Source organism: Lichenostomus cassidix, chromosome 4, assembly GCF_008360975.1.
Source record: "Lichenostomus cassidix isolate B80296 chromosome 4, HeHo_3.0, whole genome shotgun sequence".
Taxonomy (NCBI): domain Eukaryota; kingdom Metazoa; phylum Chordata; class Aves; order Passeriformes; family Meliphagidae; genus Lichenostomus; species Lichenostomus cassidix.
In genome coordinates, this window is record NC_139484.1 from 24,245,980 (window position 1) to 24,268,735 (window position 22,756).

General features: G+C 39.6%; 1 protein-coding gene across 1 annotated transcript in view; it reads right to left on the minus strand.

Moving 5' to 3' along the window:
• Positions 1-355: 355 nt before the first annotated feature.
• The window catches only part of DKK2 (dickkopf Wnt signaling pathway inhibitor 2), a 44,301-nt gene continuing 21,900 nt past the window's right edge, over positions 356-22,756 (minus strand). Inside the window, exons 2-4 of the mRNA XM_085058351.1 lie at positions 6,314-6,464; positions 5,522-5,671; positions 356-4,991 (exon numbers count right to left, since the gene is read on the minus strand). Coding sequence (XP_084914477.1) covers positions 4,741-4,991; positions 5,522-5,671; positions 6,314-6,464 — 552 coding nt within the window. The 3' untranslated portion in view covers positions 356-4,740. The remainder of the gene's footprint in view (positions 4,992-5,521; positions 5,672-6,313; positions 6,465-22,756) is intronic.

Sequence of the window (22,756 nt, forward strand, 5' to 3'; positions counted from 1 at the left end):
TTTTCTGTGCTTTTCCCCTACCTCCTGCATTGCTGCCACAAGCAGGGCTGTGTGAAGCTGGCAGAGCAGTAAGAGGAGGCTGCAGCAGACATTTGGGGCTTTTCAGTAACTGATAGAAGCCATGTAAAGTTGAACCTAAACAAATGGTAAGAATGAATGCAGGGTCTGTGTTGTACTGTAAGTACTCTTTGGTAGTCTTGAGCATGTGAAAAACTGTATTAGCTGATAAGGCACTTGAGCTGAAAGTCTCTGTTCACCTCAGTGAAACACTAGGATTTAAATGAGGGAGCACAGACGTTGAGGCAACCTCTGTTTCTTCACTGGTGAAGCAAAAGAGAGATACCATACCTCAGACTGGTGAGCAAGGTAAGAAACCGTATCTTTATTATCAGTGTGATTTAAAAACAAAATTAATGATACCTTTGTATGCACTGTGCCCAGAGCAAAAGAAATCCAAAACAACTGCTTTCTCCCTGTCAGGGACTACAGGTAAAGTTGCTTGGGGGAGAAGGAAGAGTTTGTTTTTTCTCCCCCACTGTGGGCAGTTATTTTCAGAACACATGACTGACGATTCAAAGAAAAATTTCCTTTATTTTTTGTAAACGTGGTCTTGATATTACATAATTCTGCTAGCAATTAAGTTTTTGAAAGTTAGAAAATAGATCTCAAAACTCCTAAAAGCCTGAGCTTAGAGCTTTTGTTCTATGATTTTCTGCTGGTTTTGACCTGAAGGTTGTCTTTTTAAAATGGGTTTCCTAGAAGGAAAGGAAAGGAAACTGGAAGGGATTAAAAATACAAATTTTCCTTGATAGCATTCACTTTTGCTAGTGAGGGTGATGATGCAGAGATCTGAAATGAAAGCAGAGAGGGCTGGTGACCAGGAACAGCTTAGGAATGTCTCTTGTCAGCCTCTGCCCAAGATATTTTCTAGTGTTTGGTGAGGGCTTCTTCGCTGTTACTGAGACAATGTGCTGGAAAGTCAGAATATGCAGATGGCTTAAATTCTGGTGAATTCTGGCTTAAGTGTCAGATGCTGGATGTCTGCTGTTGAAAATGTTGTTATAGAAGTAAGCAGATAAATCTATTTTAATTGTTTTCATTAAAAAAATGTTTAAAATCATAAATACTATAGGTTGCAAACAACATGAGACAAAGCAAATGGTACAGTAATAGATACACACCCACATCAATACTGTAAATCAAATATATGCTGTTATAGAGTAGAAGTCCATTATTTTTGGGAAAGTTAATAAATGTTTCCAAAGAGATGTTGCATTGTGAGGCTATTCTAGGCTAATAGGAAAATTATTTTAATTGTTCAGCAATACCATCTTCTGTACTTGTGTCATGACAGCAGATTTCTGAAATGTTACTGAACAAAAAACATCCTTAATTCCTGTGATGAGTGACACAGTGAGTGAGAGCAATTATCCCCAGATTTAGCTGCTCTTTTATTCTCAAACTGATGTATATTTCCGCAAAGCTTTGGCTAACTGGCTTCCAAACAACTAAAGTTCAGTCTTACAAAACTGCTTGCATGTTACTCTGTTCAGCTATGTGGCTCTGTATTTGTGGTGTGCTAGGAACTGCCTGAGCCTATTGTTTTTGTTCCCAGATTAAATCTCTGAAGGCTTTGGCAGTCTCTGTTGAAGTCATTGAGTCCTTGAAATGCTCACAGCTTTATTATGTTGATGTTAAAAGTGTTGGAATTTTCAAAGGCCTACCTACCAAATATTGCAAATAACAGTAGCTAAACCTTTTCATTTTATACAATCATTCATGTGACTTGGAGACCATTCCATCCTCCAAATGTACCTCTGTTGGAGCAAAGGTTTACCAGAAACAACTAACAGGGATATCAAGACCATTTCTCAATAACCACAGCCATTATTTTGCAATATTTATTGCGCTCTGCAGGAGTTTTCCTGGGATCAGAACTTGGCTGGTTTTAGTATTCTCAGTTGTGCCACATGGACTGTTTCATTAGAGCTGAATGCTGTAGCTTGCCATTCCAGAATTGCTTGTTATAGATTTTGCAGGGGTGCATTTGCATGCTGTAGCCTCTAACAAAATGCTATGTAATTTGAATACCACCTTTATCAATCATGAGTCCCTCTGGTATGTATCACTATGCAGGAAATATGTCTGGACACCTTTCCTATTTAACCTGGATGATTTTATATTACATAACCAGGTGCATTATTTTCAAAATATATTCTTGACTGTTTAGGTGGAAACTGACCCAGGAGAAGCATACAGTTAGTTGCCACTTAAACCAATTTTGTAGAAATTATATATTTCTATGATGGGGATTTTAAGACGACTTTCATGTGTTTTACCCAAACTCAGCCTACACAGAGACACAAGTACAATCAGATGTTTTTACTTGCATAGCTAAGATATACATTTTTTTTTAAAAATTGATTTGCATGTCTTTCTGGGAAGAACTATTCTTCTTAAGCAGCAGGTAAGGAAAAGAATATGGGTAAAATATTTGGGGAGGAATGTGAAAGGAAATTTAATATATTTAATCTTATTATACATTTTTCTACATTAAAGTCAACAGGCTGCAAATATATTTTGCTACAAAGCTTTGTGTAAGAAATATCTCTATAAGAAAATACATCTCATTAAACATTTCCTGTAAATAAATTATCCCAAATAACTGTGTTTTGCAAGAGCAAAATGGCGGGTAGGCCAATGATGAGCTAAAAACTGCTGAGACCCCATTTCTGCAACCCCCCTGCTCATACTGGGTATCATTTTCTTTTATATGTAGTGACAATGAGAGCACTTGAGTTCCTCTGCTGAGTACGTGCTGTGTCAGTGTAAATAAAACTTGCAAAACTGGTTCCTGGACTTTTTTAGTACCTTGAAATTTCTGAGCCTTATTTCTCTTCCAGTGACATTGGAAAATTCTGGAGTAAGCAGAGTTGTGACGATAGGACTCCAAGATAAAGCTCTGACTGAGACTATTATATAACAGAAGCCCTTGTCTCTGAGCAGTCCCTCTAGGTCAATAAAAACTAACTCCAGGAGGGAAAGAGGCGTGTGAAAGACTCTTCTTCTTTAGACTCTTACAAAAGGTAAGGGCAATGTAGCTGAGGTCTGTGTTCTAATTAGGAAGGCTGAGGCAAGTGGTGTAGCTAAGCTAAATCTTTAAAGCATCCCACTGATGGAGAACGGCATCAGGTAATGGTGATGTGGTCTTCAAAGTTAAAATAAATGCTGGTCTACCCATGTTGTTGAGAACTGAATGAACAGAAAAGTCCCTTGTAGTATAGATCATGAAAATGGGTAATTATAAATGGGTAATTACAACTTAGCAGTAGGTCAATTCTAGATTTAGACTTCTCTAAAGTAATATCAGTCTCTTTACCGAAGTTTACACAAAGGAATATTTGCAAATAAGTAACATTTTAAAAGTTTGAAAAGACCTGGGAGACAAGTCAAGGGACAGAGGCTGTCCTTTTTTTAACCAGCACACAAACAATGTAGGGTTGGCAGCTATTTCCACAGTCTGTGTATTTCCACCATTCCTGGCAGAACACTCCAGAGAGGACATCAGTTTCAGGCAGAATACGTGCTGGGTGCTGGTATGCTGCGACATCAGATGATGTTTAACAAGTCATTTGTAGTCATACCATCTTCTTACATCCTCTTCTGCAGGAAAGGAGGTGCTCACAAGACCCAACTCCTTTTCTTGGCTGTCTCACAAACCCATCATACTGCTGCGGAGTGCCATAAAACGTACAAATTTGAGTTTGTAGCAGTATGTTTGAAACACCTCAATAAATGTCTATGTCCTCTATTATAACAGCAACAGAGAAACATCTTCATATCTCTTCATGTTAAGCACTTCAACACTCTGCTATTTCTTTTGGAAATGTCTATAATGCAAGAATGCTTAGGCAAGGAAAGTATATTTAGGACTAATGAGGAACTGCCTGTATATAATTCAGGATTCAGCATGCACACATATTTGCTTCATCTGTTAAACCCAATGTGTATTAGCAGTAAATTGAGGCAAATACAAGTGATTAAGTGCTGTACTATGACATTGAATTACATAAAGCATTTCAATTTACCCATGTATAGGAAGCAAAACGCGGGTTAAATGCCTCCTTTTAGAGAAACTGCTGCTCTCTTGAAATTTTTAGATGGCCAGTTTTCACCTCCTTCTTCAGGGCCTGCAAAACTTAGCACTCTTGTCCTGCAGGAGTGCTTCCTTTGCTGAAGTGTCAGCCCTGAATAACAAGGGCATGTGAACATTCACAGTAACTTTATTCCCATTTCTTACACTTGCAAGGTGGCCAATAATGTGTTGACAGATGAGTCTTCCTGGCATGCTCTGCTTCGTATAGGAGTACAATGTATACAATTTCTGTAGAAAATCCTTACCACGCTGGAGACCCACTGTAGCCCTGACACTGAACCCCTGAAACATCATGGGACAATACAGCAAGGTAAGTGACATTCATTCCACTTGACTTGTTTGCATACCAGCATTTCCCACAGACTGCAGAATTATTTACAGGAGAACTGGGCAGCAGGTGAACTCCAGCTACACTTGTGTTTACCACCAGCTCAAAAAGAAATGCATTTGGTGTGACTTCTACTCCTACTCTAACAGTTACTTTAGCCATTCCACTTTCATTTGCAGTCCCCTTTTTCCACCATGCCATAATGCATTAAACACATAAAGCCACAGTCAGTTGATACCATCTTCCCAATCCTCATTCAGATTTTCTGGCACACATGAAGCCTTGATTTAGAAGAGGAGGTCGCATCTTTCCATACTTTACAAGACAAACCCTTGGCACAGTCACATCGTTGGAAAATCTCCAGTCCATGGGACCCTTTCTTGCGCTGTTTGGTGCACACCTCCCCCTGATGCAACACAGGCTTGCAAATTTTGGTCCAGAAATGGCGAGCACAGCAGTGTCCCTCAATACAGTCTGATGACCGTAGGCAGGGATCGCCTTCGTGTCCTAAAAAGAGCAACCAAACTATTTTATCTCATGGTAAAATGTAAAAGTACAGATTCAGTGCAGGCATATGCAAGTGAAACTTGGAAAAAGGAGAGGTCATATTTCCGCCTGTGGCTATTTGAAGGATGTAAACACAAGAGAAGATATTAATTAGGAAGTTTCAAGGGGATAATTCATGAGACCTACCATAAGGCTTAGTAAGGAGAAATTGAGCTACAGGATTGTAAGCAGAATTACATGTGCTCAATTACATGGCTGCTGCAAGAGGAGGATGTGTGCAGTCTTGCACAACTGATAAAGTGATTGTCAGTCCACATCTGATACAGACAAGAAAGCAGATGCTGTTTCGATCACAGGAACTGTCGGTTGACATTACATCACTTTCTGAGTCATGCTGCGAATTCTCACAACAGACATTCACTCCCTGTGAAATTACTGCCTATTTCTGGTTTGCACTGCTGTATCTTAACAGCAGTAACATGATTCATGACATGAAGGAACAGTGCAGTCCAGTGCAAATGTGATCTTACCTTTTATGTGTGACAGCTTGGATCGGGGCCTGCCTAGGTTGTGCCATCCCAAATCCTTGCTTGCATAATGACCATTCTTCTTGTTGCGTGGCCCTTCTAGAGCAGGGATGTGAGGAGTAAGGATGCTTTCAGTTACTGGTATGCAAATACCTGCAAGGAAAAGATAGTCACTCAAAGGTTTGAATATGAGGAAAAGCAGCTGAGAGACGTGCACTGACCAGGGTCAGGACCACGAAAGCGCTGGGGTTTGGCCTCAGTGACGCTTAGCTCTAATCACATGTTCATCTCTGGTTCCTGGCACTTCACCACAGCTCTGCTTCACTCACTGTCAGACACTCTTGCTGTCTGAGCCCCTGAAGACCACCTTACAGACATCTCTCTCCAGAGGAGAGTGTGGGAGTGAAAGCACTGTGGTTATAACCCTCCCCAGAGAGAGTAGATTCAGGATTCACTAAGTCTCCTTTGCTTCCTTAAAATATTACTTCTGCGGCATCTTCCAGTGAAACAACTGCATTGAATGTAGAGCTGTGATTTTAGGCAGAAGCAGCACCTTTTTTTGTTTCCCGCAACAAAATATAGAAAAAAGACCTGGTCATATCTGAGCCCTAAACACAGAAATACTATTAAAGAAAATTAGGTAGAGTGGAATAAAGTAGACAATTAAGTTTTCTTGGTTTAGAAAAAGAAGTGCCATCACCAGGAAAAAATCCTGTTTCTGGGAACACTCATAGAAACGGGTGATCTCCAAAGGCTGGTTTTCTGTAGGAAAAACCCCAGAGCCAGCAGCCATACCGTTGTTGCAGCGGTTCCCGGGGCAGCACATGCCGTCGCGGTGGCAGCGCTTCTTCTTTCTCCGGCACATCATGCATGCAGACGTGGCTTGATGAGGACTGTGGCAGTACCGCCCAACCTCGCATTCCTTATCGTTGGTACAGGGATAGGCCTGGTGGGGGAGAGAAGGGCTTACAGTCAGGCACTCCTTTGCACAAGGAATGGATCCAACCCATAAAACAAACAAACAAACAAAACAAGCAAACAAACAAAAAACCAAGAAAACAAACTACCACCAAAACCTCCAAAGAAACCATAGCTGAGGTAACAATTCACAGGGCTAGGAGATGCAGCTAGGGATGCTCCACTGCAGTCATACAGCAGCCTTGAAGCTCACACTTGCTTAAAGAATAAGAGAGAGGCAACCACATTGCTCATGGTTTCATCTTTCCTTACCTCAAACGTATGTGGGCACAAGAGATCTCATATTGTTGTGGATTTAGGGATCTGATTCATAAGGGAGCTTAAAATTACACAATGAAGAATCAACAGAGCCATGAAAGCCATTAAAAATACTGAAACACACCCTCCAATAGGTAACATTACATTTAAACCTCTGAGGAGGCATTTTTCTTTTGACAGTTGATAGTAAGCTCAGTGTTGTCACAGTGAGTATTTGCATTGCACTGCTGCAGATGCCCTGGCCCACACCAGTGGGACTCCTTGGAAGTGAACAAACATCAGTGGTCAGCATTTCACTTGGATAACCTTTAATTCATTTATGGTCTTAGAATGCTCCCTCAACTTGCCACCCGCCAGACACCACCCTATGACATGCAGCATTGAATATATAATTGAGCACAAAATATCTTGCACATATAATTCCTTGCAAGCAGATACATGGGTATAAAATTCTTCTAAATTCATCATAACCAGCATTAACTCAAAGGAAAATGGAATTTTTTAAGAAAGGGTGTGAAAGCATTGCATTCTCCCATAAAGTTTGTTCCTTCAAAGGTAAAAAACTTGATGCTTGAAGGAGACATAATAACACACACTGCCACATTCCAGGATGCTTTCTGCTGACTCCCACACAGTTAGAACTATGACATCTATCTGAATCTAATTTTACTGCCTATTAAATTAATTACAGATTTTTTTTTTTCAATTCCTCAAAGTTATACTTGAGGAATTTGTTTAGATAAAAAAGATGGTGTTAAATTTTGTGCACTTTCTGGAAAATGACGTTTACACTGCCTCAACAAATCTTCTGCAGTAATTGAAATAAATCACACTATTGCTTTTACTGTTTTCAAAATGATTTTGCAATTAATTGTTCACCCCAAACAAAAAGCTCAACTGACTAATTTTCAGTGTAAAATTATTACTTTTCTGTAATCATATTTTAAATCAAGATTTATATTGATCTCAGAAAAGAAAAACTTTGTGGTCTTTGAGATTTCACTTTGAAAATTCTTCCTTTCGATGGAGAAACCCTTGTTTCTCTATCTTCTTGCCATTCTGTTGAGAAACACGTAAGAAACAAGAGGTCTTATAAGAAAACTGAACAAGTTTCTCTAGTGTCAATAGTGGGAGGGGAAACAATGCCATTTCTCACGTGACTTCATGAGTTGTTTTGTTTGTCAAAATTTACTTTACAGCACCAAAAGCGCTGGCTGGATGTTTCCCAAGTGCTGTTGCCTCATTACTTCTGCCCTCTGAATATGTGCCTTTGAGAATTTTTCCAGGGTGCAGCTGCTTGGAGTAATTTGAAGTATATGAAAATCTTTTAGCCTTAAGAATGGACATTTCCTCAAGAAGATGAACATTCAAAGGCTAGATCTTGTAAGGTAGGAGTACCAGTAAGAGACAAATGCAAACACTTACCTTTTTGGTACTCTTAAGGCATAAGCAGATTCTACCCATTCCAGCAAAGCAAAGCTGAAGTGCTTTTCTCTCAATCTCATCACTCCATTCCCTCATTTTTCCAGAAATAAATACTTAAAATTTATTATGTAGTTATCATAAAAGTAAGACTTCCCTGATTTAAATGATACCTTACTAACCTAAGGATCTTACAATGCAAAAAAAGGTGATTTTATATAGACTTGAGCATCGTTATACTGAGTTTGGAAAATACTAACTCTGCTAGCTGGGGAAAATGCAAATTAAAAACAGATGGACTGGCTAAAACCTGGAGATGAAGGCATTTTAGACCCTTGTCTGTCATCAAGACCTTCATAACCATATCTTTTTTCCAATATGGGCATGTGGTATACACCTGCAACTTGTCAGCAAGAAGCCTACTTGCAGTTTTATTTTGGTTCCTCAAACAGTTTATACAAAAAAATAGTTCCCTGATCCTGAATGGTGCTAATAAATGCACTAATGAATGCTCTCATATACCATATCTAGTGATTGTTTTACGTTTGGCTCTTAAGCTGAGTGACATGGAAAAGATATTTTAAGATATGCATCTAACTGACAACACTAAGCTCTGTCTTTGAGAATGGTAAAAGTAAAAAAAGACAAATTCAACTTCAAAAATTGCTAAGGAAATAAACACAACACAATCTTTATTTCAAATCTAGAGCCCATTCCTAAATAAAAATGATACTTTTGAATTGCAATAAGCCAAAACTGACCAACCTGACTGCAGCATATCAAAAAACAATTCTGTTACATGTAGCTCAAAAAGCTAGCAGGTCCATTCAAAAGGTCAGGTACCAGCCAGCCATATGAAAAACCCTCTTGCAAATGCCTGGTGCCATCAACTGTTTTGATCTTCCAAAACCACCGTCTATTTATAGCCTGGCTATCAATCACAGGGACCTTGAAACAAAAATGCCTATACAGCCTCTGTTTCCTTGTCACTAGACATTCATTGGAATAATTCATACTCTCAGCAAAGTAATTTCAATTGCTGTGTAGCCTTCATTATTAAAATAGAAAAATAAAAATAAATAAGATATTGTGTACATAGCCTTGGCTAGCAAGAGGGAAATGCATCCATGATTATTCCTTTGTTGTCAGTTGACTCAATCTACGTAAATATTTTTTTTAAATACGGGGTAAAGAAAACATACTTGTAACAATGTGCATGTTAACTATTGTTTATGCATAAGTCAAGGTTTTCAAAATCTCCTACACCACAGTGCCTCAAACAGAGTCTTTACGTTCAGAGAATTGTAGAGAACATTTCCTATATACAACACAAAGACACAGATCAGTCCCAGATGGAGAGGGAAAAAGCAAGCTGTAAACCAGCTCTACTTCCCCAGCAATGATAACTAATTCTATAAGGCACATCATCCCCTCACATTCTTCAGCTCTACATATCATTTTCTGGTTGTAAATTTCCATCCACTAAACACAGCTTTGATATCATGGGAAACCAGATGAAACTGAGATAAAATACGTAGCACTCCCTGAAGCTGCCTTTAAACAATCTTATTTTCTTATCCCAGTTACAGACAATCAAGTCACCCATAGCATGACATAAACTAGGTTTGCCTGTGATAATGAGTCACATTTTCAGAATGTGTTGTCTGATTAAGAGCATTGTTTACTGACATGTTTTTTCCTCAGCCATTCCAATTACTCTTGTATCCTTGTATAAAAGATACTGTTGAGTACTTGTCCAAAAATGTACAGCAAAGGAATTTTTGCAATGTTGGAGGATCCAGGCTAGATATTGACATGAGTATTGCTTGTGCTATGCCAAAATGTTGTCCGAATCAGTCCACCAAGACTAACCTTCACCAGTCAGGAAACAGCAACACAGAAATGTTAGACTTCTCTCTTGAAGAGAGAGAATATGCCTTCCCTTCTGAATTTATATTCAAAATTCCATGAGTGCATGATAGAAATACGCAAGGAAAATTATGCAGATGATAGAGGAGAAAAGTTAGGGATTTTTAGAGCTGAAAAGACTTTCCAGGCTACTGAACATCCTCCGTTTTTATTACTTTTCACAGGAAGGCTGAGTAAGGAATTGACTTTTGTGATTAAGTGGGTAATGTCATTTCCATGATTTGAGAATCATGCAGCAGTGAGGTTTATGTCTACCTTTGTCTTCCCCTTTTGACAGAGGAGCTCTTAGCCCCTTTTCCCAGTGCAATGACATTTTCTTGATATTTTTGCTTTAGTCATTTGCTATCACATATATTTTATAGGAACCACAGAGTTTCACTGAAAGCTGTAGCCATACTAAGTGGTGAAACTGTTGTGCTAAGAAGTCAAACAGTTTGAGTCTCTCTGTCTGGCACTAAAAAATGTAATGGAGAAGCACTCCAGGGGGAGAGTATAACAGACACTCTAATGTGCTGAAGGGTGAGGAGACTGATGGCAAAAATACTTCATTGAGCTTTGGGAGATAAGGTCTTGAATTTCAGCATGGCCTCCAGCAAATATTTGAAGACAATACTCCCAGCCAGTGTCTCAGTCACCAGGCTCTCATTTGTTCATATTATGATGTCTCATTTGTTTTTATGCTGAAGTACTCCACACCATATTAGCTAATGATGTCAGTGAAAGGCAGGAACAGCCACTGGCATTTTTACCTAGGCTGTGTCATCACTTATCCGGCACAAGCAGCCCTGGACATTGCTGGCTTCAGACCCACCTTTGACTCTGAGAGAAGGTGTGCCCAAATAGGTGATTTGATGGAACAGATATCAGTACTGATTCACCTAGAAACAGCTAATATTCTTCTTAAACACATCATAAAGTCCAAGTGCAGAGTCAGTCCCAGCAGAAAATTGTGGCTACTACCACTCCCAGAAGAAGAAACAGCATGGAGGTTGTCCATTAGCCTTTCACTGAATGCCAAGCAGCACTCAGTAAGACAGATGAAGTCTCATGTACCACAAAAATGACAGTATCACTGTACTTACTGTACTGGACACTCTGCCAGATTTGGTCCATACAATCATCACCTGATGATAGTGGGGACTGAGCTGAAGGACAGGAGAAAAGCCACAACCAGTTGTACAGCCAGAAAGTGAGATTTCTTCAAAGCCACCAGGTCTGCCCTTCATCATCCTCTCTCACTGGCAAAGAGGCAGGAACTATGTTGCTAGGGTGAGACAAGGAACTCAAGGAAATGGACTCATACAATATCCCAGGAATGGCCTTGCTTCCTAGGTGCCTGTATGTTAGAAAACAAATTTAGGCTTTTATTCAGTCTTGTACATACTATCCCTATTTATTAATATCCTGTGCAAATAAATACCTGTGCCACTAGGCTATGCTACCACATACTACAGGCATGTCTTCTTCTGCTGTCAAAACATCTTCTGTGTCACATCTGTGCCATCTTTTCTATTCACACAATGCCTGTGAGACCACAGGCATACCACAAATGACTTGGTACTGAAATTTAGTCTATTACTTGTTACTTAAGGAAAAAAAGGTTATTTTCTCTATTTCAATTAATCATACCTCTGCAAATTTTGAAGTAATGACTGTGAAGGAGGTGGAAGCTGAACTCTCTACAGCCAATATGCTGACTAGATGATCAAAACTGCCTTGAACTACAGGCAAGAGGACAGAGTTTCCAACCTCCACTTGAGAGACGAACAATAGAGCTTGTTTGCCCTTTAGTCTTGGGCATATTGCTTAATATTCCAAAGCCATCAGGCACAATGAAGCAACCAACTGGCTCAATCATGGTGAGAATCTCTCCTTCCCATCCTGCTTTGGACAGGACAGAACTATCTTTGAGAGCAAGGACTTGATCCCCATAGAGCAAACATATGAAACAGCCACAGGGGTGCCATGTTTTTTTTCTTTTCTCTTTCTCTGAAGAATTAGTAATCCAAATTAAAAGCATGCCAATAAATTAGGAAATGCAAACATATGCTTTAACCAAATAGCCTGCTGTCAAGACTAACTACAAAGAATGCAAGTCATTGTTTGGCTCCCCAGTTGGGCCTGATTCTGAGTTGGGATCTCAAATTTGTTTTGGCTTTTAACAGATCAACATTGGTGGGACAGTTGTATGGAACATGTGGCCTATAGAGCTAAATGAATACATCACATGTGGGATTTGTCCCACTCGCCACTTTGGAGACAGAGTGAAGATCCTCTCTATGAAGTCAAAGAGAAATCCTAACATGATCTCACAGGATACAAACCTTAGTAACAATGGAAAGAAGAGTTCTTTATTCAGAACCACATGAATGCGATAAAGCAGAATGGAGGGGGGGTAAGAGAGGGATTCAAAGCTTTTTAATAACCAACAAACAAAGCAAACTCCCAGCTCTTTGTGGGTTCCTTTTTTTCCCTGCAAAGCAATTAAACTACTTACTGATGGCTTCTCAGGTGTATCCAGAAAAATTCACCTCTGAGAGACTTCAGTCTAACTTTCTCCTAACTACTAAGCAAACACGTAGGTTACGATGTGGATGAGAAATAAACATTATTTGCTATTTTATTATTAATCCCAAACAAGAAAAGCATTTATCAGCAGCCATCTGGAGCGATGTAGTTTTCCCACAGCACTGCTGATGTTGCTTTTTTCTATTCTTAGCTCAACATAGGCATAGATAATAGTGAGGGATCTCACTGTGTGCAAGCAGAAAGCCATGGTTAATTTATCCCACAGAGGAAATCATGCTGTGCTCTCAGACAGCTCCAGACATGGATCCTGTCTCAGACTGAGAAACCAGAAACTCTCAACTCTCAGTGACTGCTGTGGCACAGATCATGCCTGAAAGAAAAACTTACAGTAGTTTCAAGGAAACAGATTTACTTCTTTCAGTTGCCATAACAAGTTTAATGATTCAATTTTTCTCACCAAACCTCCTTCTTGTTAAAATAATAGATCTCTGATCCACTTCTCTGCCAGACCTAAGGAGAAAAGCACCATCTTCAGCCTCTAGATTAAGCACAGGCACTTTCTTTTAGAGATAATTTATTTTTAACTCTTCCATTTAACACATACTGCTCTTACATGAGGTCTGATTCACAGAGTGCTACATCATGGATACATACACTGCAGCTTCCAAACATCATTCCTTCAAACTGTGTGGATAATGGTCCCAGAAGCCTACATTATTAAACAATAAATATTCATGTTTCAAAGGAATTCTCAATCCACTGCTAGACCACCAGGGGAAGAACATTTCTACAACATGCAGTAGTCCAGTTCTCATGATTTGCTAGAGCCAAAGAAAACTCAGATCTTAACAACCAGAAAACAAACCTCACTGAGGTCCCTCTGAAGCAACAGGCAGGACTCACAGGGGTCCTCTCTTAAGTTTTCCTTGTCCAAACCATAATGCCATGGAAAACAACATGCTGTTCTGCAAGCAGGATGTGCAGGGAGCTGTGCTCAGGGGGAGCTGCATCTGGTGGAGAGAGTCAAACACCTCCAAATAAAGAGAGGAGCTGTGCTGCCTTATTTCACACAGCACTAGTCAGTGTGAGCAGTGACTCTCCCAGTGCAGACAGAAAAAAAACCTCCAAAGACTTTTCCTGAATGAGATCTCACTCACACTGTGACCCTATGGATCTCCCAGCCCACAGCATGGATTTCAACAAAAATTTTAGGTCTAGACTGTCTAGATAATTCCAAACTGTTACTTACAGCTCATAATTCTTCACCTTCTCTTACAGAGCTATCTACATTTTGTGTCCTACTAGGATAGTGTCTGTTAAGCCGGCCTTGGCTTCAGAGGGACACATGGAGGAAGGAAATCTGAAAGACTGCAAGTGGATCAACTAAATTTCTGGGTGATTACTATTATCTCAATTAAATTTGCCTAATTTAGTGCATTTTACATATGTCATGAAAGTATAAACTCAAAGGTTTAACACACTTAAAGTAATCCACCTTAAAATTTTATTCAATTTAATTCACCTTCAATTCCTCATCTATGTAAAACTAGAAATGAATTACATTTCCAAATAACTTGAAGACCAGCACAGTATTCCCAAAATATGCACAGATGTATGTTGTTTATCACAGAACAGCATCAAACTTGCTCCAGAATACAGCATCGTTGTCCCTGAGGCAGCACAGTTACAAGTCTTCCTTTTCTATCCCATCTTTAAAGCAAATTATCAACCTTAGATCCACGTTGGCATCACTGTGCTGAATCTGGTCATCTCAAAGGAAGCAAAATATGTTTCATGCCCCATGCACAGTGTACACACACAGGTGCTCAAGTTTTCCCTGTCTACCTTATATCGTGACCAGGATATTCCATAGCAGTGTTTCCTCCTCAGCATTTGGAGAGATCATGAGCCACCTACTCTGCTTGATTTTGAAGGTGGCTTCCTGCTCTGTAGAACTGGGACCTTACAGAAGACATGATTAAAGAAGGTACAAAAATTTGGGGAGCAGTCAGTTTGACCCCAAGTCTTACAGACTCTGTCTCAACACATACAATTAATATTGTCTGGTGAGCTACCAGCAGCAGCACCGCAACAGAGCATCAAAACATTGTTAGGTAATGTTTGAAGTCAACAGTGTAGTGCTAAATCAATGTGACAGGAAGCCTCCAGGTCTTGATTTTACGTCATTTTTGAATGCATTTCCTCAGGCTGCTCAAAGAATGAAGGTTTGTTAACACGTGCTTTGTTCTATGTCCAGTCTTTTCAGCAGACTGTTCTTGCCCTTTTATCTCTGCCTTTTCCCCACCCCTTTTCTGATGGTTTTGCGTTTGAGTTTTGTCTCTAATTGGCTATTTATCGTCCGTTCCAGCGTGGGATTCTTCTGGTGTTTTGATCAACATGTTTACTGCAACGAATGAGCAGTTGGAATACTGAGAATACTATCCAGATGAAAACAGCTAGCAGACCTTACGTCTCTTAAGTACCAGGCATTTGACCAGAGGAAATACTCAGATGCTGTGGTTGAGTGTAGAATAACACTGCTGGGAACTGGCAGCAAGATACTGTTTAACACCTGGGTCTCAACATCCTCAAATCATGGCACATTTTCAAGGTGGAGCTTTTACTGGGACCCATCTCTGCAAACATGTATACAGAACAAGAAAAATGAGATGACAGCTTTACCTTCTGTAGTATTCCTACTAGGCAAGTAAACTGCCTTTGTTTTTAAACATTCACAAAACCTAGAAAAATGAGGGAGAAAAACCTGTCTTATTGAAGTCAGTGCAAAAACTCTCTTTTGTCTGCTACACTGCCTGGAGAGAGAATGCTTTCAGCTTATAAACATTTGGGCAGCATCTGCAATCCTCCCCCTGGAAATGACTGTTTGGTATTCCTTACAGAATACAGTTTGCATTGCAGAATACAAAGCATTTTAGGCACCATTTCTCATATGTGCTTTCTCTGGTTGTCATATTTAAAAAGACAGCCCTGAAAACATGGGTTTGTGTCAGCTGGAGAGACAGCCAGATGCCATATGTCTGAGAAGGATGAACTGCAGTCTCCACCTCAGCAGACTGCTGACCACAATCTAACATCATTACCGAATGTCAGCATTATTGTCTCCTTCCCTGATGGTCATTTATGTGAGAACACCTGGCTCATATGGCTCTTTCCATCCCCAGTTCTTTCTCTATGCATCAGAAACCACCACTGTCATCTGATATTCCAAACATCTTCCCTCTTTTCCTGTTCTACGTGAGCCCCTCTGCAACGTGATGGCTGTGACTGCTCCATTGCAAAGGGAACTCAGAATGCCAAAGCACCTATAGAGAATTGAAATCAGGCATCAAAATCCATCAGTCCAGCTTTAATGTCAGAACAAACAACTTTGGGTCACCTGCACCAGCTCCCACTTTCCAGTCTCTTGTACCACAGATGATTCAGAGACATTGCTACAGAAGTCCATGGGTTTTAAGGAAAAAGAAAGAAAGAAAAAAAGTTAATATTTGTTCAGTTTTTACAATTGGTCTGCATGGGTGAGACAGAGAAACAGGATGAATCAATAATGCAACTTGTGTCTTTCCTGTCTTTTCTTTACGTAGCAACAGGAAGAATTACAATATTCTCCTCATCCTGACTTATTGTAAGAGCAGTTGTGAGTGGATGAGGAGCCAGCAGTTCTAAGGCAGTGGGACTACCTGCAAAAAACCAGCTGTCCTGGAAAAACGCTTGGTCACAGCCCCCTGAGGGCACAGGCAACCTCTGTGAAGTGCTTAGGCTCATATTGCTCCTCAGCTGACTCCTCAGGAAGAGCAAAATGAAAAATTGTAATACTAGGCTATTAAGGCAAATTATCACAGTTTATTCAAAGAAGGCCAAAGATGACAAAGGGAAAGGATCCCTAAAAGCTTCATTAAAAATGCCATTGTACTCTTATTATACGATTAAGTTGGAACTGCCTACCAAACTTCAGCCTGTGGTAAATAACGTAGCAATCAAGGTTTCAACACTATTCACCATTTTCCCCTTTTCTTTTAAAATGCTCCTGGTTAATTTTGCACAAACAAGAAAACAGGAACAGCACAGCAAGGCAAGAATAGCTTATGAGTAAAACCAGATGAAGACTAACATATTTACACAGTGTAATGATTTCACTATTAATTCAAACAAACCCAGACCCCAATTCTCAGAAGAGAGAGCAAGCACATGCAGTCCAGGAGGCAAGAACAGGGTGGCTTCAGACTACATTTATGTCTGCAGCCCCTGAGTTAGTAGAGACTGATCTTAGTTTCAGTCTGCAATAGTCACTGGGGGACCATCTTTCATTCCAGACACTGTACTCTGACTACACCCTCTTCTCGATCTTATGGGCCCCTTTCCATTTTCAAGCAAGGCTTCCTTCAGTGCTAGGGACCATAACAGAAAAAAGACTAAACAGTAGGATTTCAGAAAATATCTAATTTGTAGGGAAAACCCCCCCCCACCTAATCTGAAAGAAATGAAAGAAAAAAGAGAGGGGAAAGAGAGAAAGAAGAATAATCCTACACAATTTCTGAACCAAGCCAAAACGGACATTGTCCTATTCTAGTCATTGTCAGAATACAATTACCTAGACTTCTGGCATTTGACATGGAATTAGCTATAAATCTGTTCTCCACCCTCAAAATAAACTGTTCTACAGCTGAGACTTGTATTTATCCTCTTCCCTGCTACCTTTTATCCTATCTTCTGAACTTATGTTTTCAAGCACTGTCTTCTTGTCTGAAAATAATTCTTTATGTGGAACTACAGAATCTCTTCTTTGTTCCTAGATGTCTTGGATGTTGGTCAACAAAAAGTCATTAAAAAGTTTAATCCCCTATGTTTGGCACTACATCAGACTGAGAAATTTCTTTGTAACAGCCTTTGGAATAAATAAGCATTAAAGTAGGGGGGAGGGTGATTTTTCCTTATACTGGTCACCCAGACTTTATAGTGGGTGGCCTTTTCGTTTATCCCATTACTATATTTCCACTTCTAAAGCTAAGCCAGATGCAGCAACCTGATACTACTTTTTAGTTCTCACAACTTTATTGTAGTGAAAAACTTCCGTGTATATCTGATTCTCGTTAGGAAAGGCAAAGAAGCAGGAACCATGGTAATATTGCACCACCTTCTTGACAACTTCTATTCTGCATGAGCTGGATCCCCCAGGGTACAGCACGGTTTGTTAGCAGGCATTTTTCACATTTAGATGCCCTGGAGTGCAAACATGGAGTCATCCTATATCAGAACTCTACTTGTTGACATTGAAACCTTGCCCAGAAGCAGTGTCTTGGTGCTGTGCTTTTTTAAAGTTCTACTTGATCAATTCTTTACCTGCTAGATAGCCTACTTAGCAAGACCAACAGGGGCAGAATAGGTTTTAGATATTTTACTTCATTGGGTTTGTCTGCCTTTTCTTTTTTCTTTCTTTCAAGCAGATGGGCCCAAGGTATCAGAGTTTAAATAGCTTGCTGTGCCAAGGCCACATAAGCAGTACACAGTACAGAAATAATTCATTTAACTGTGTGATTATTTCCGTTTTCTGAATTTGTACCCTTCCTTTCAGATATGCTGAATATAAGTGATAGCCACTGTAACATCTGCATTACAGAGAGACACAAACACAAATCAAGATGGCCACATTTACCAGCCAAGTAGGAAAAAATCCAGTCCTACTCTCAAGTGATACCCATGGAAGCATATTTTAGAGAAATTACTTGATTTCCTGAAGCATATTTTACAGAAAAATTTAGTTAATTTAACAGCTGGCAAAAATTTCTTAGAGCATGGCTGTGTGCAGAGTTCTCCATAAACTTCATGCTGAAACCAAATACTGGCCATGGCTATGTGATTATGACAAAGGAAGGTTTCCTTCCTTACTTTTTGCTAGAGTGTTTGCCCGAAGATGTAAAGGAGATGTGATTTATTGTTTCTGTATACTTCACATGACACTCCAGGAGGAACAGAAAAAACGAATTTCAATTAGTCAGATATTTGCAACTAAGTCTTGGGTAGTTCAACTAGCAGTAGTGAAGTTATTCAAATGCTTGATGTTATTTATGTTTATGCTTCTGATACTTAAAACACATTTGTAATAGTTTACTGTACACAAAGCATGATTCACCTCTTGGGCAACAGATTATTTTCCTATTATACGGCAAGGAGGCAGAAAAGCAGACTAAACTGACATGAATTAAAAGTACTTCATCACAGGAAAGTAACGAACACTAGGTGGTTTTCCTTAGTTAAGAGAAGGGTATTTCCCCAGTCAAACAATTTCCATTCAGTTTCCTGCTCTTCTAATTCTCCAGGAGACAGGACTGCTCAGAATACATTGCACTCAAAACGAGACAGCACATTTCCCTGGCAAGGTGCCCTCTGGGACATGTCTTTAGCTCTGCTGAGCACTTGGCCTTGAGGACCTCACTCCACCTGCACTGCACTAGCACTTACATCAGCCGTGGTTACACACCTGCTCTGCTGAAAGAGCTGCAAAACCCACGAGACACCTCTTTGCATACCCAAGTGTCTAAATTCACCTGAGTGTTTGCATGTTTTGTAAAAAACACAGGGGGAAAGAACCAAAACAAAATAGAAAATGAGCTCTGTCCCTCATACCACTCATTCTCAAAACAGGCACAGTTCCCATTGTCCTAAGAAGTCTCTCCCTAGTAGTAAAATCAGCCCATAAAGTAACTATTACTGATTATAAGTTAGAGTGTTTCCTAAATCTGGTGGATTTTCCTTGAAACCAGTTCAAAGGTTCATATGAGATAGAAGCAATCAGCACTTTGCCTACTAGGAGGAGCTCTCTAAACTGAGGCACTGGGACACAGCCTTGCTTCTACTTGCTGCCTGAAAGCCCATAATTGGTCATTTTGGTGCACTGTTCTTCTTTAAATCAACAGAACCTCACTTCAGCATGTCACTTCAGGATTTGGCCCCAAGGCTAGACAGTGCTTATCTTAAAAGATTAACAATTAGGAGATAATATCTTTTAGAGAGGTAAACTTTGTCAGAGAGGAAAAACATGCATTTATGTCAATATAAATAAACGACCAGTCAAAATTCTTGGTTTGAGGGTGTCAGGCTATACTCAGCTGTAACAATAGGGTATATGAATTACTCAATATTTAGCTCAAGCTTTAGACAGCACATGGGGTACTTACAAAGATTTCATCTAATATAAGTATATTTATCTAGGCTTATTCAATAAAGGATTTTTTTTTCCTCAAGAAACCAGTGCAATCATGCTGAAGCCTACAGGCTGTCCATGTGATAGAGCATGAACATGATTACTGAGAAGTCCCTTGGTAAAACATATCATAAATGTACTGTCCATCAGTTAGGCCTATGTGTTCAAAATATTTCTTTTACATAAAATACAACTACATTGCTATTTTGATGTTTTTGTAACACATTCTGAGAGAACACAACAATTCTACTCCAAAACATCCCTTTCTAAATATTTCCTTATTTTTTGTTATCTTGTATTAACCAGACTTACCATACTTGATCATGAGACCTGGAAAAATAAAGGAAGAAGCACATCCTAGTGGAGTTAGTAAATTTTTCTTTAGACAGAGGACAAAGTTGGCCTACACACATGGCCTTGCAATCATTGACCTATTTCCTTGCTGTAGTTTTAAGTCCTTATTATAAAACACAGTGAAGGGAGATGCAAGGCAATGACAAATATCAGCATTAGCAGCAGTGCAACAATCTGTCCCACCACTAAGGCCCAGCCATTTGTGGAGTGATGGCCAGCAGGGAATGTATGCTAGGAGCAAAATTCAAATGCCTGGATCATCCCCAGCACCTCTTTCCACTATTTATACAAACGTTTGCTGACTTTCTCTCCTCGTTTCTTTTCAGTGTCAGCTGCTTTTTACTCATGGCTAAGCCACAGTTGTTTACAATAGACCAAAAATCAAAATTAATGATCTTAGGGCCTTCAAGTCAAAGTACATCTGGTCCGGAAATGGGACTCTGTCTTAGGTCCATCTTTCCTGTAAATAGACACACATCTAAATGGAAAAACACCCTGTGTGTTACAGATAGGCTGAGGAACGTGCAGTAGTACCCTTATCATTCCTATCGAGGGTGACTCAAGACAGACTTTTGTGAAGTTCAAAAGAAAAGCAGCAAACTGCGGTTTAAATGAGACTCCATTAGGCAGAACTCTGTTCATGACTCTCCCAGATCACTGTTTTTATTAGCAAGCTACGTGAATAACAGCAAAGCCATTTGTACAGCGCCCATCGGGCTGGGTCCAGGCTGCCATCCTGCCAGAGAGCTTTTAGATGTTCAATCCAGCACTGCTGTTATCTGCTCTGTGAGAAAAAACCTGATGTAAACAAATGGAAATTTTGTGTCTGGCCAGCAAAGGGGCTTTCCCAGACAAAATCAGAAATGAAGGTTTAAAGTTATTTGGTAAATCAAAAGGCTAAAAAGCCATGATCTTGTAACCTCTCCCTAGTGTGAGTAGTCCTCACAGCGATCCCATGGTTTCACTGAGCTTCACAACAGATTTACTCATTACAGACTTAGCTCATGAGAAAAGATTTGAAGGGCAGGTCACCAATATATGACAGGAGAAAAATTATTAAATGTAAATTTTGTGTAAGTTGGAAGCATTCACTTTCAGTTATTTTAAAGCAACTTGGACAAACTTTTGAAAAGAGGTATGGAAATGCTCTGCTTTGATCACAGAAAAGCTAAGACCATGTCTCTCAATTTTTCTGAAACACCATATCCACTCATCTATGTACTGAGTAATGTCATGGTCTGACAATGTCCACAAAAATCTATTTTGTACATCTGAAATGAGCCTCTCACAAAGCTTAAATAGTCTGCTTTTGCAGACAAGCCTAGTCCATGAATAGATGTCATTAGACCATTACTTCATGCAGAAAAAGCAGCTGTAGAGCACTCCATAAATCTACTTCTGCTTCCTCTGAGCAAAACCTCAGTTCCAGTTTCAGAGTTAAGACTCCAGTCCAATAGTAAAAAACAAACACATCTGAGAGAATAGACCAGATCAAAGGCTTGATCTTAAGTCTTTCTCCACTGGTAATTATGGCTGAGACAGTCCTGACACTTAGGCTGCTTCATACTGCCACCAAACCTACCCCAGAAAATGACTTTAAGTAGCTATAAAGTGTCTTACAAACATGGCCCCATTGGTTCTGATAGGATTACTGATTGAAGGGTTTGTCTCTCAAGCATGAACACAGCAAAGAAACACTGCTAATAGCACCTCATCTACCCAAAGGTGCAAGAAGTGGGTAAAGCCACCCTTCATTTGCTGCCATTCAATTAACTGCCAAAATTTTTTTCAAAAATCAAGAACTAACATGCCTTAGAAAATGTATGTTATCTCAAGAATCCCACCACTTTTTACTGAAGAGTTTGTAAGAAGCAGAACTACTGAAAGGCTACCAACAGTCTGACATGGATTCTCCAAGAAGAATCACCAAGCGTCACAAGCAGGAAAAATCTTCTTTAAAAAGAGCAAAAGCTGCTTTTTTACTATGATCTTGGGAATAAGAAAGATACTAGCAAATCTTATTATTTGCTAATAAGATATCAGCAAAAGGAAAAACCAGCAACAAGAAGTTCTGAGAAGCAGATATGTAGGTACAATTTAGAGGCTGGATTGCACCCAAACCCAGGACTGGTGAGCACCCTGAGCAGGCCAAGCTATCACTGGTTCTGTATAAATGCTGAAGTGTTCAGGATTCCAAGGGAGGGAGAAACACACATACTTCCATGCTTGAAAAATATACTGCCTACCTGCACATGCTAACACCTATAAGAAAAGCATTGGTGAGTTCATTTAAAACATTCTTTCACTTATCTAGATACATGTCAAATGATTATATATAGCAGACATAACATGGCACCATGTTGGTGTATAGCAAATGATAGCAGAATATAACAAACAACTACATAATTTGCAAGTATCATTATAACTGTGCTATATATGCTTGCAATTTTTTTAAGGGGCAGTTGAGAGACCTTGGTAAGAGATGAGACCCACATTGTTTTAAGCAAAGCCGGAAGAGGAATTCAGTCCAAGTGCAAAAAAAGGTTCAA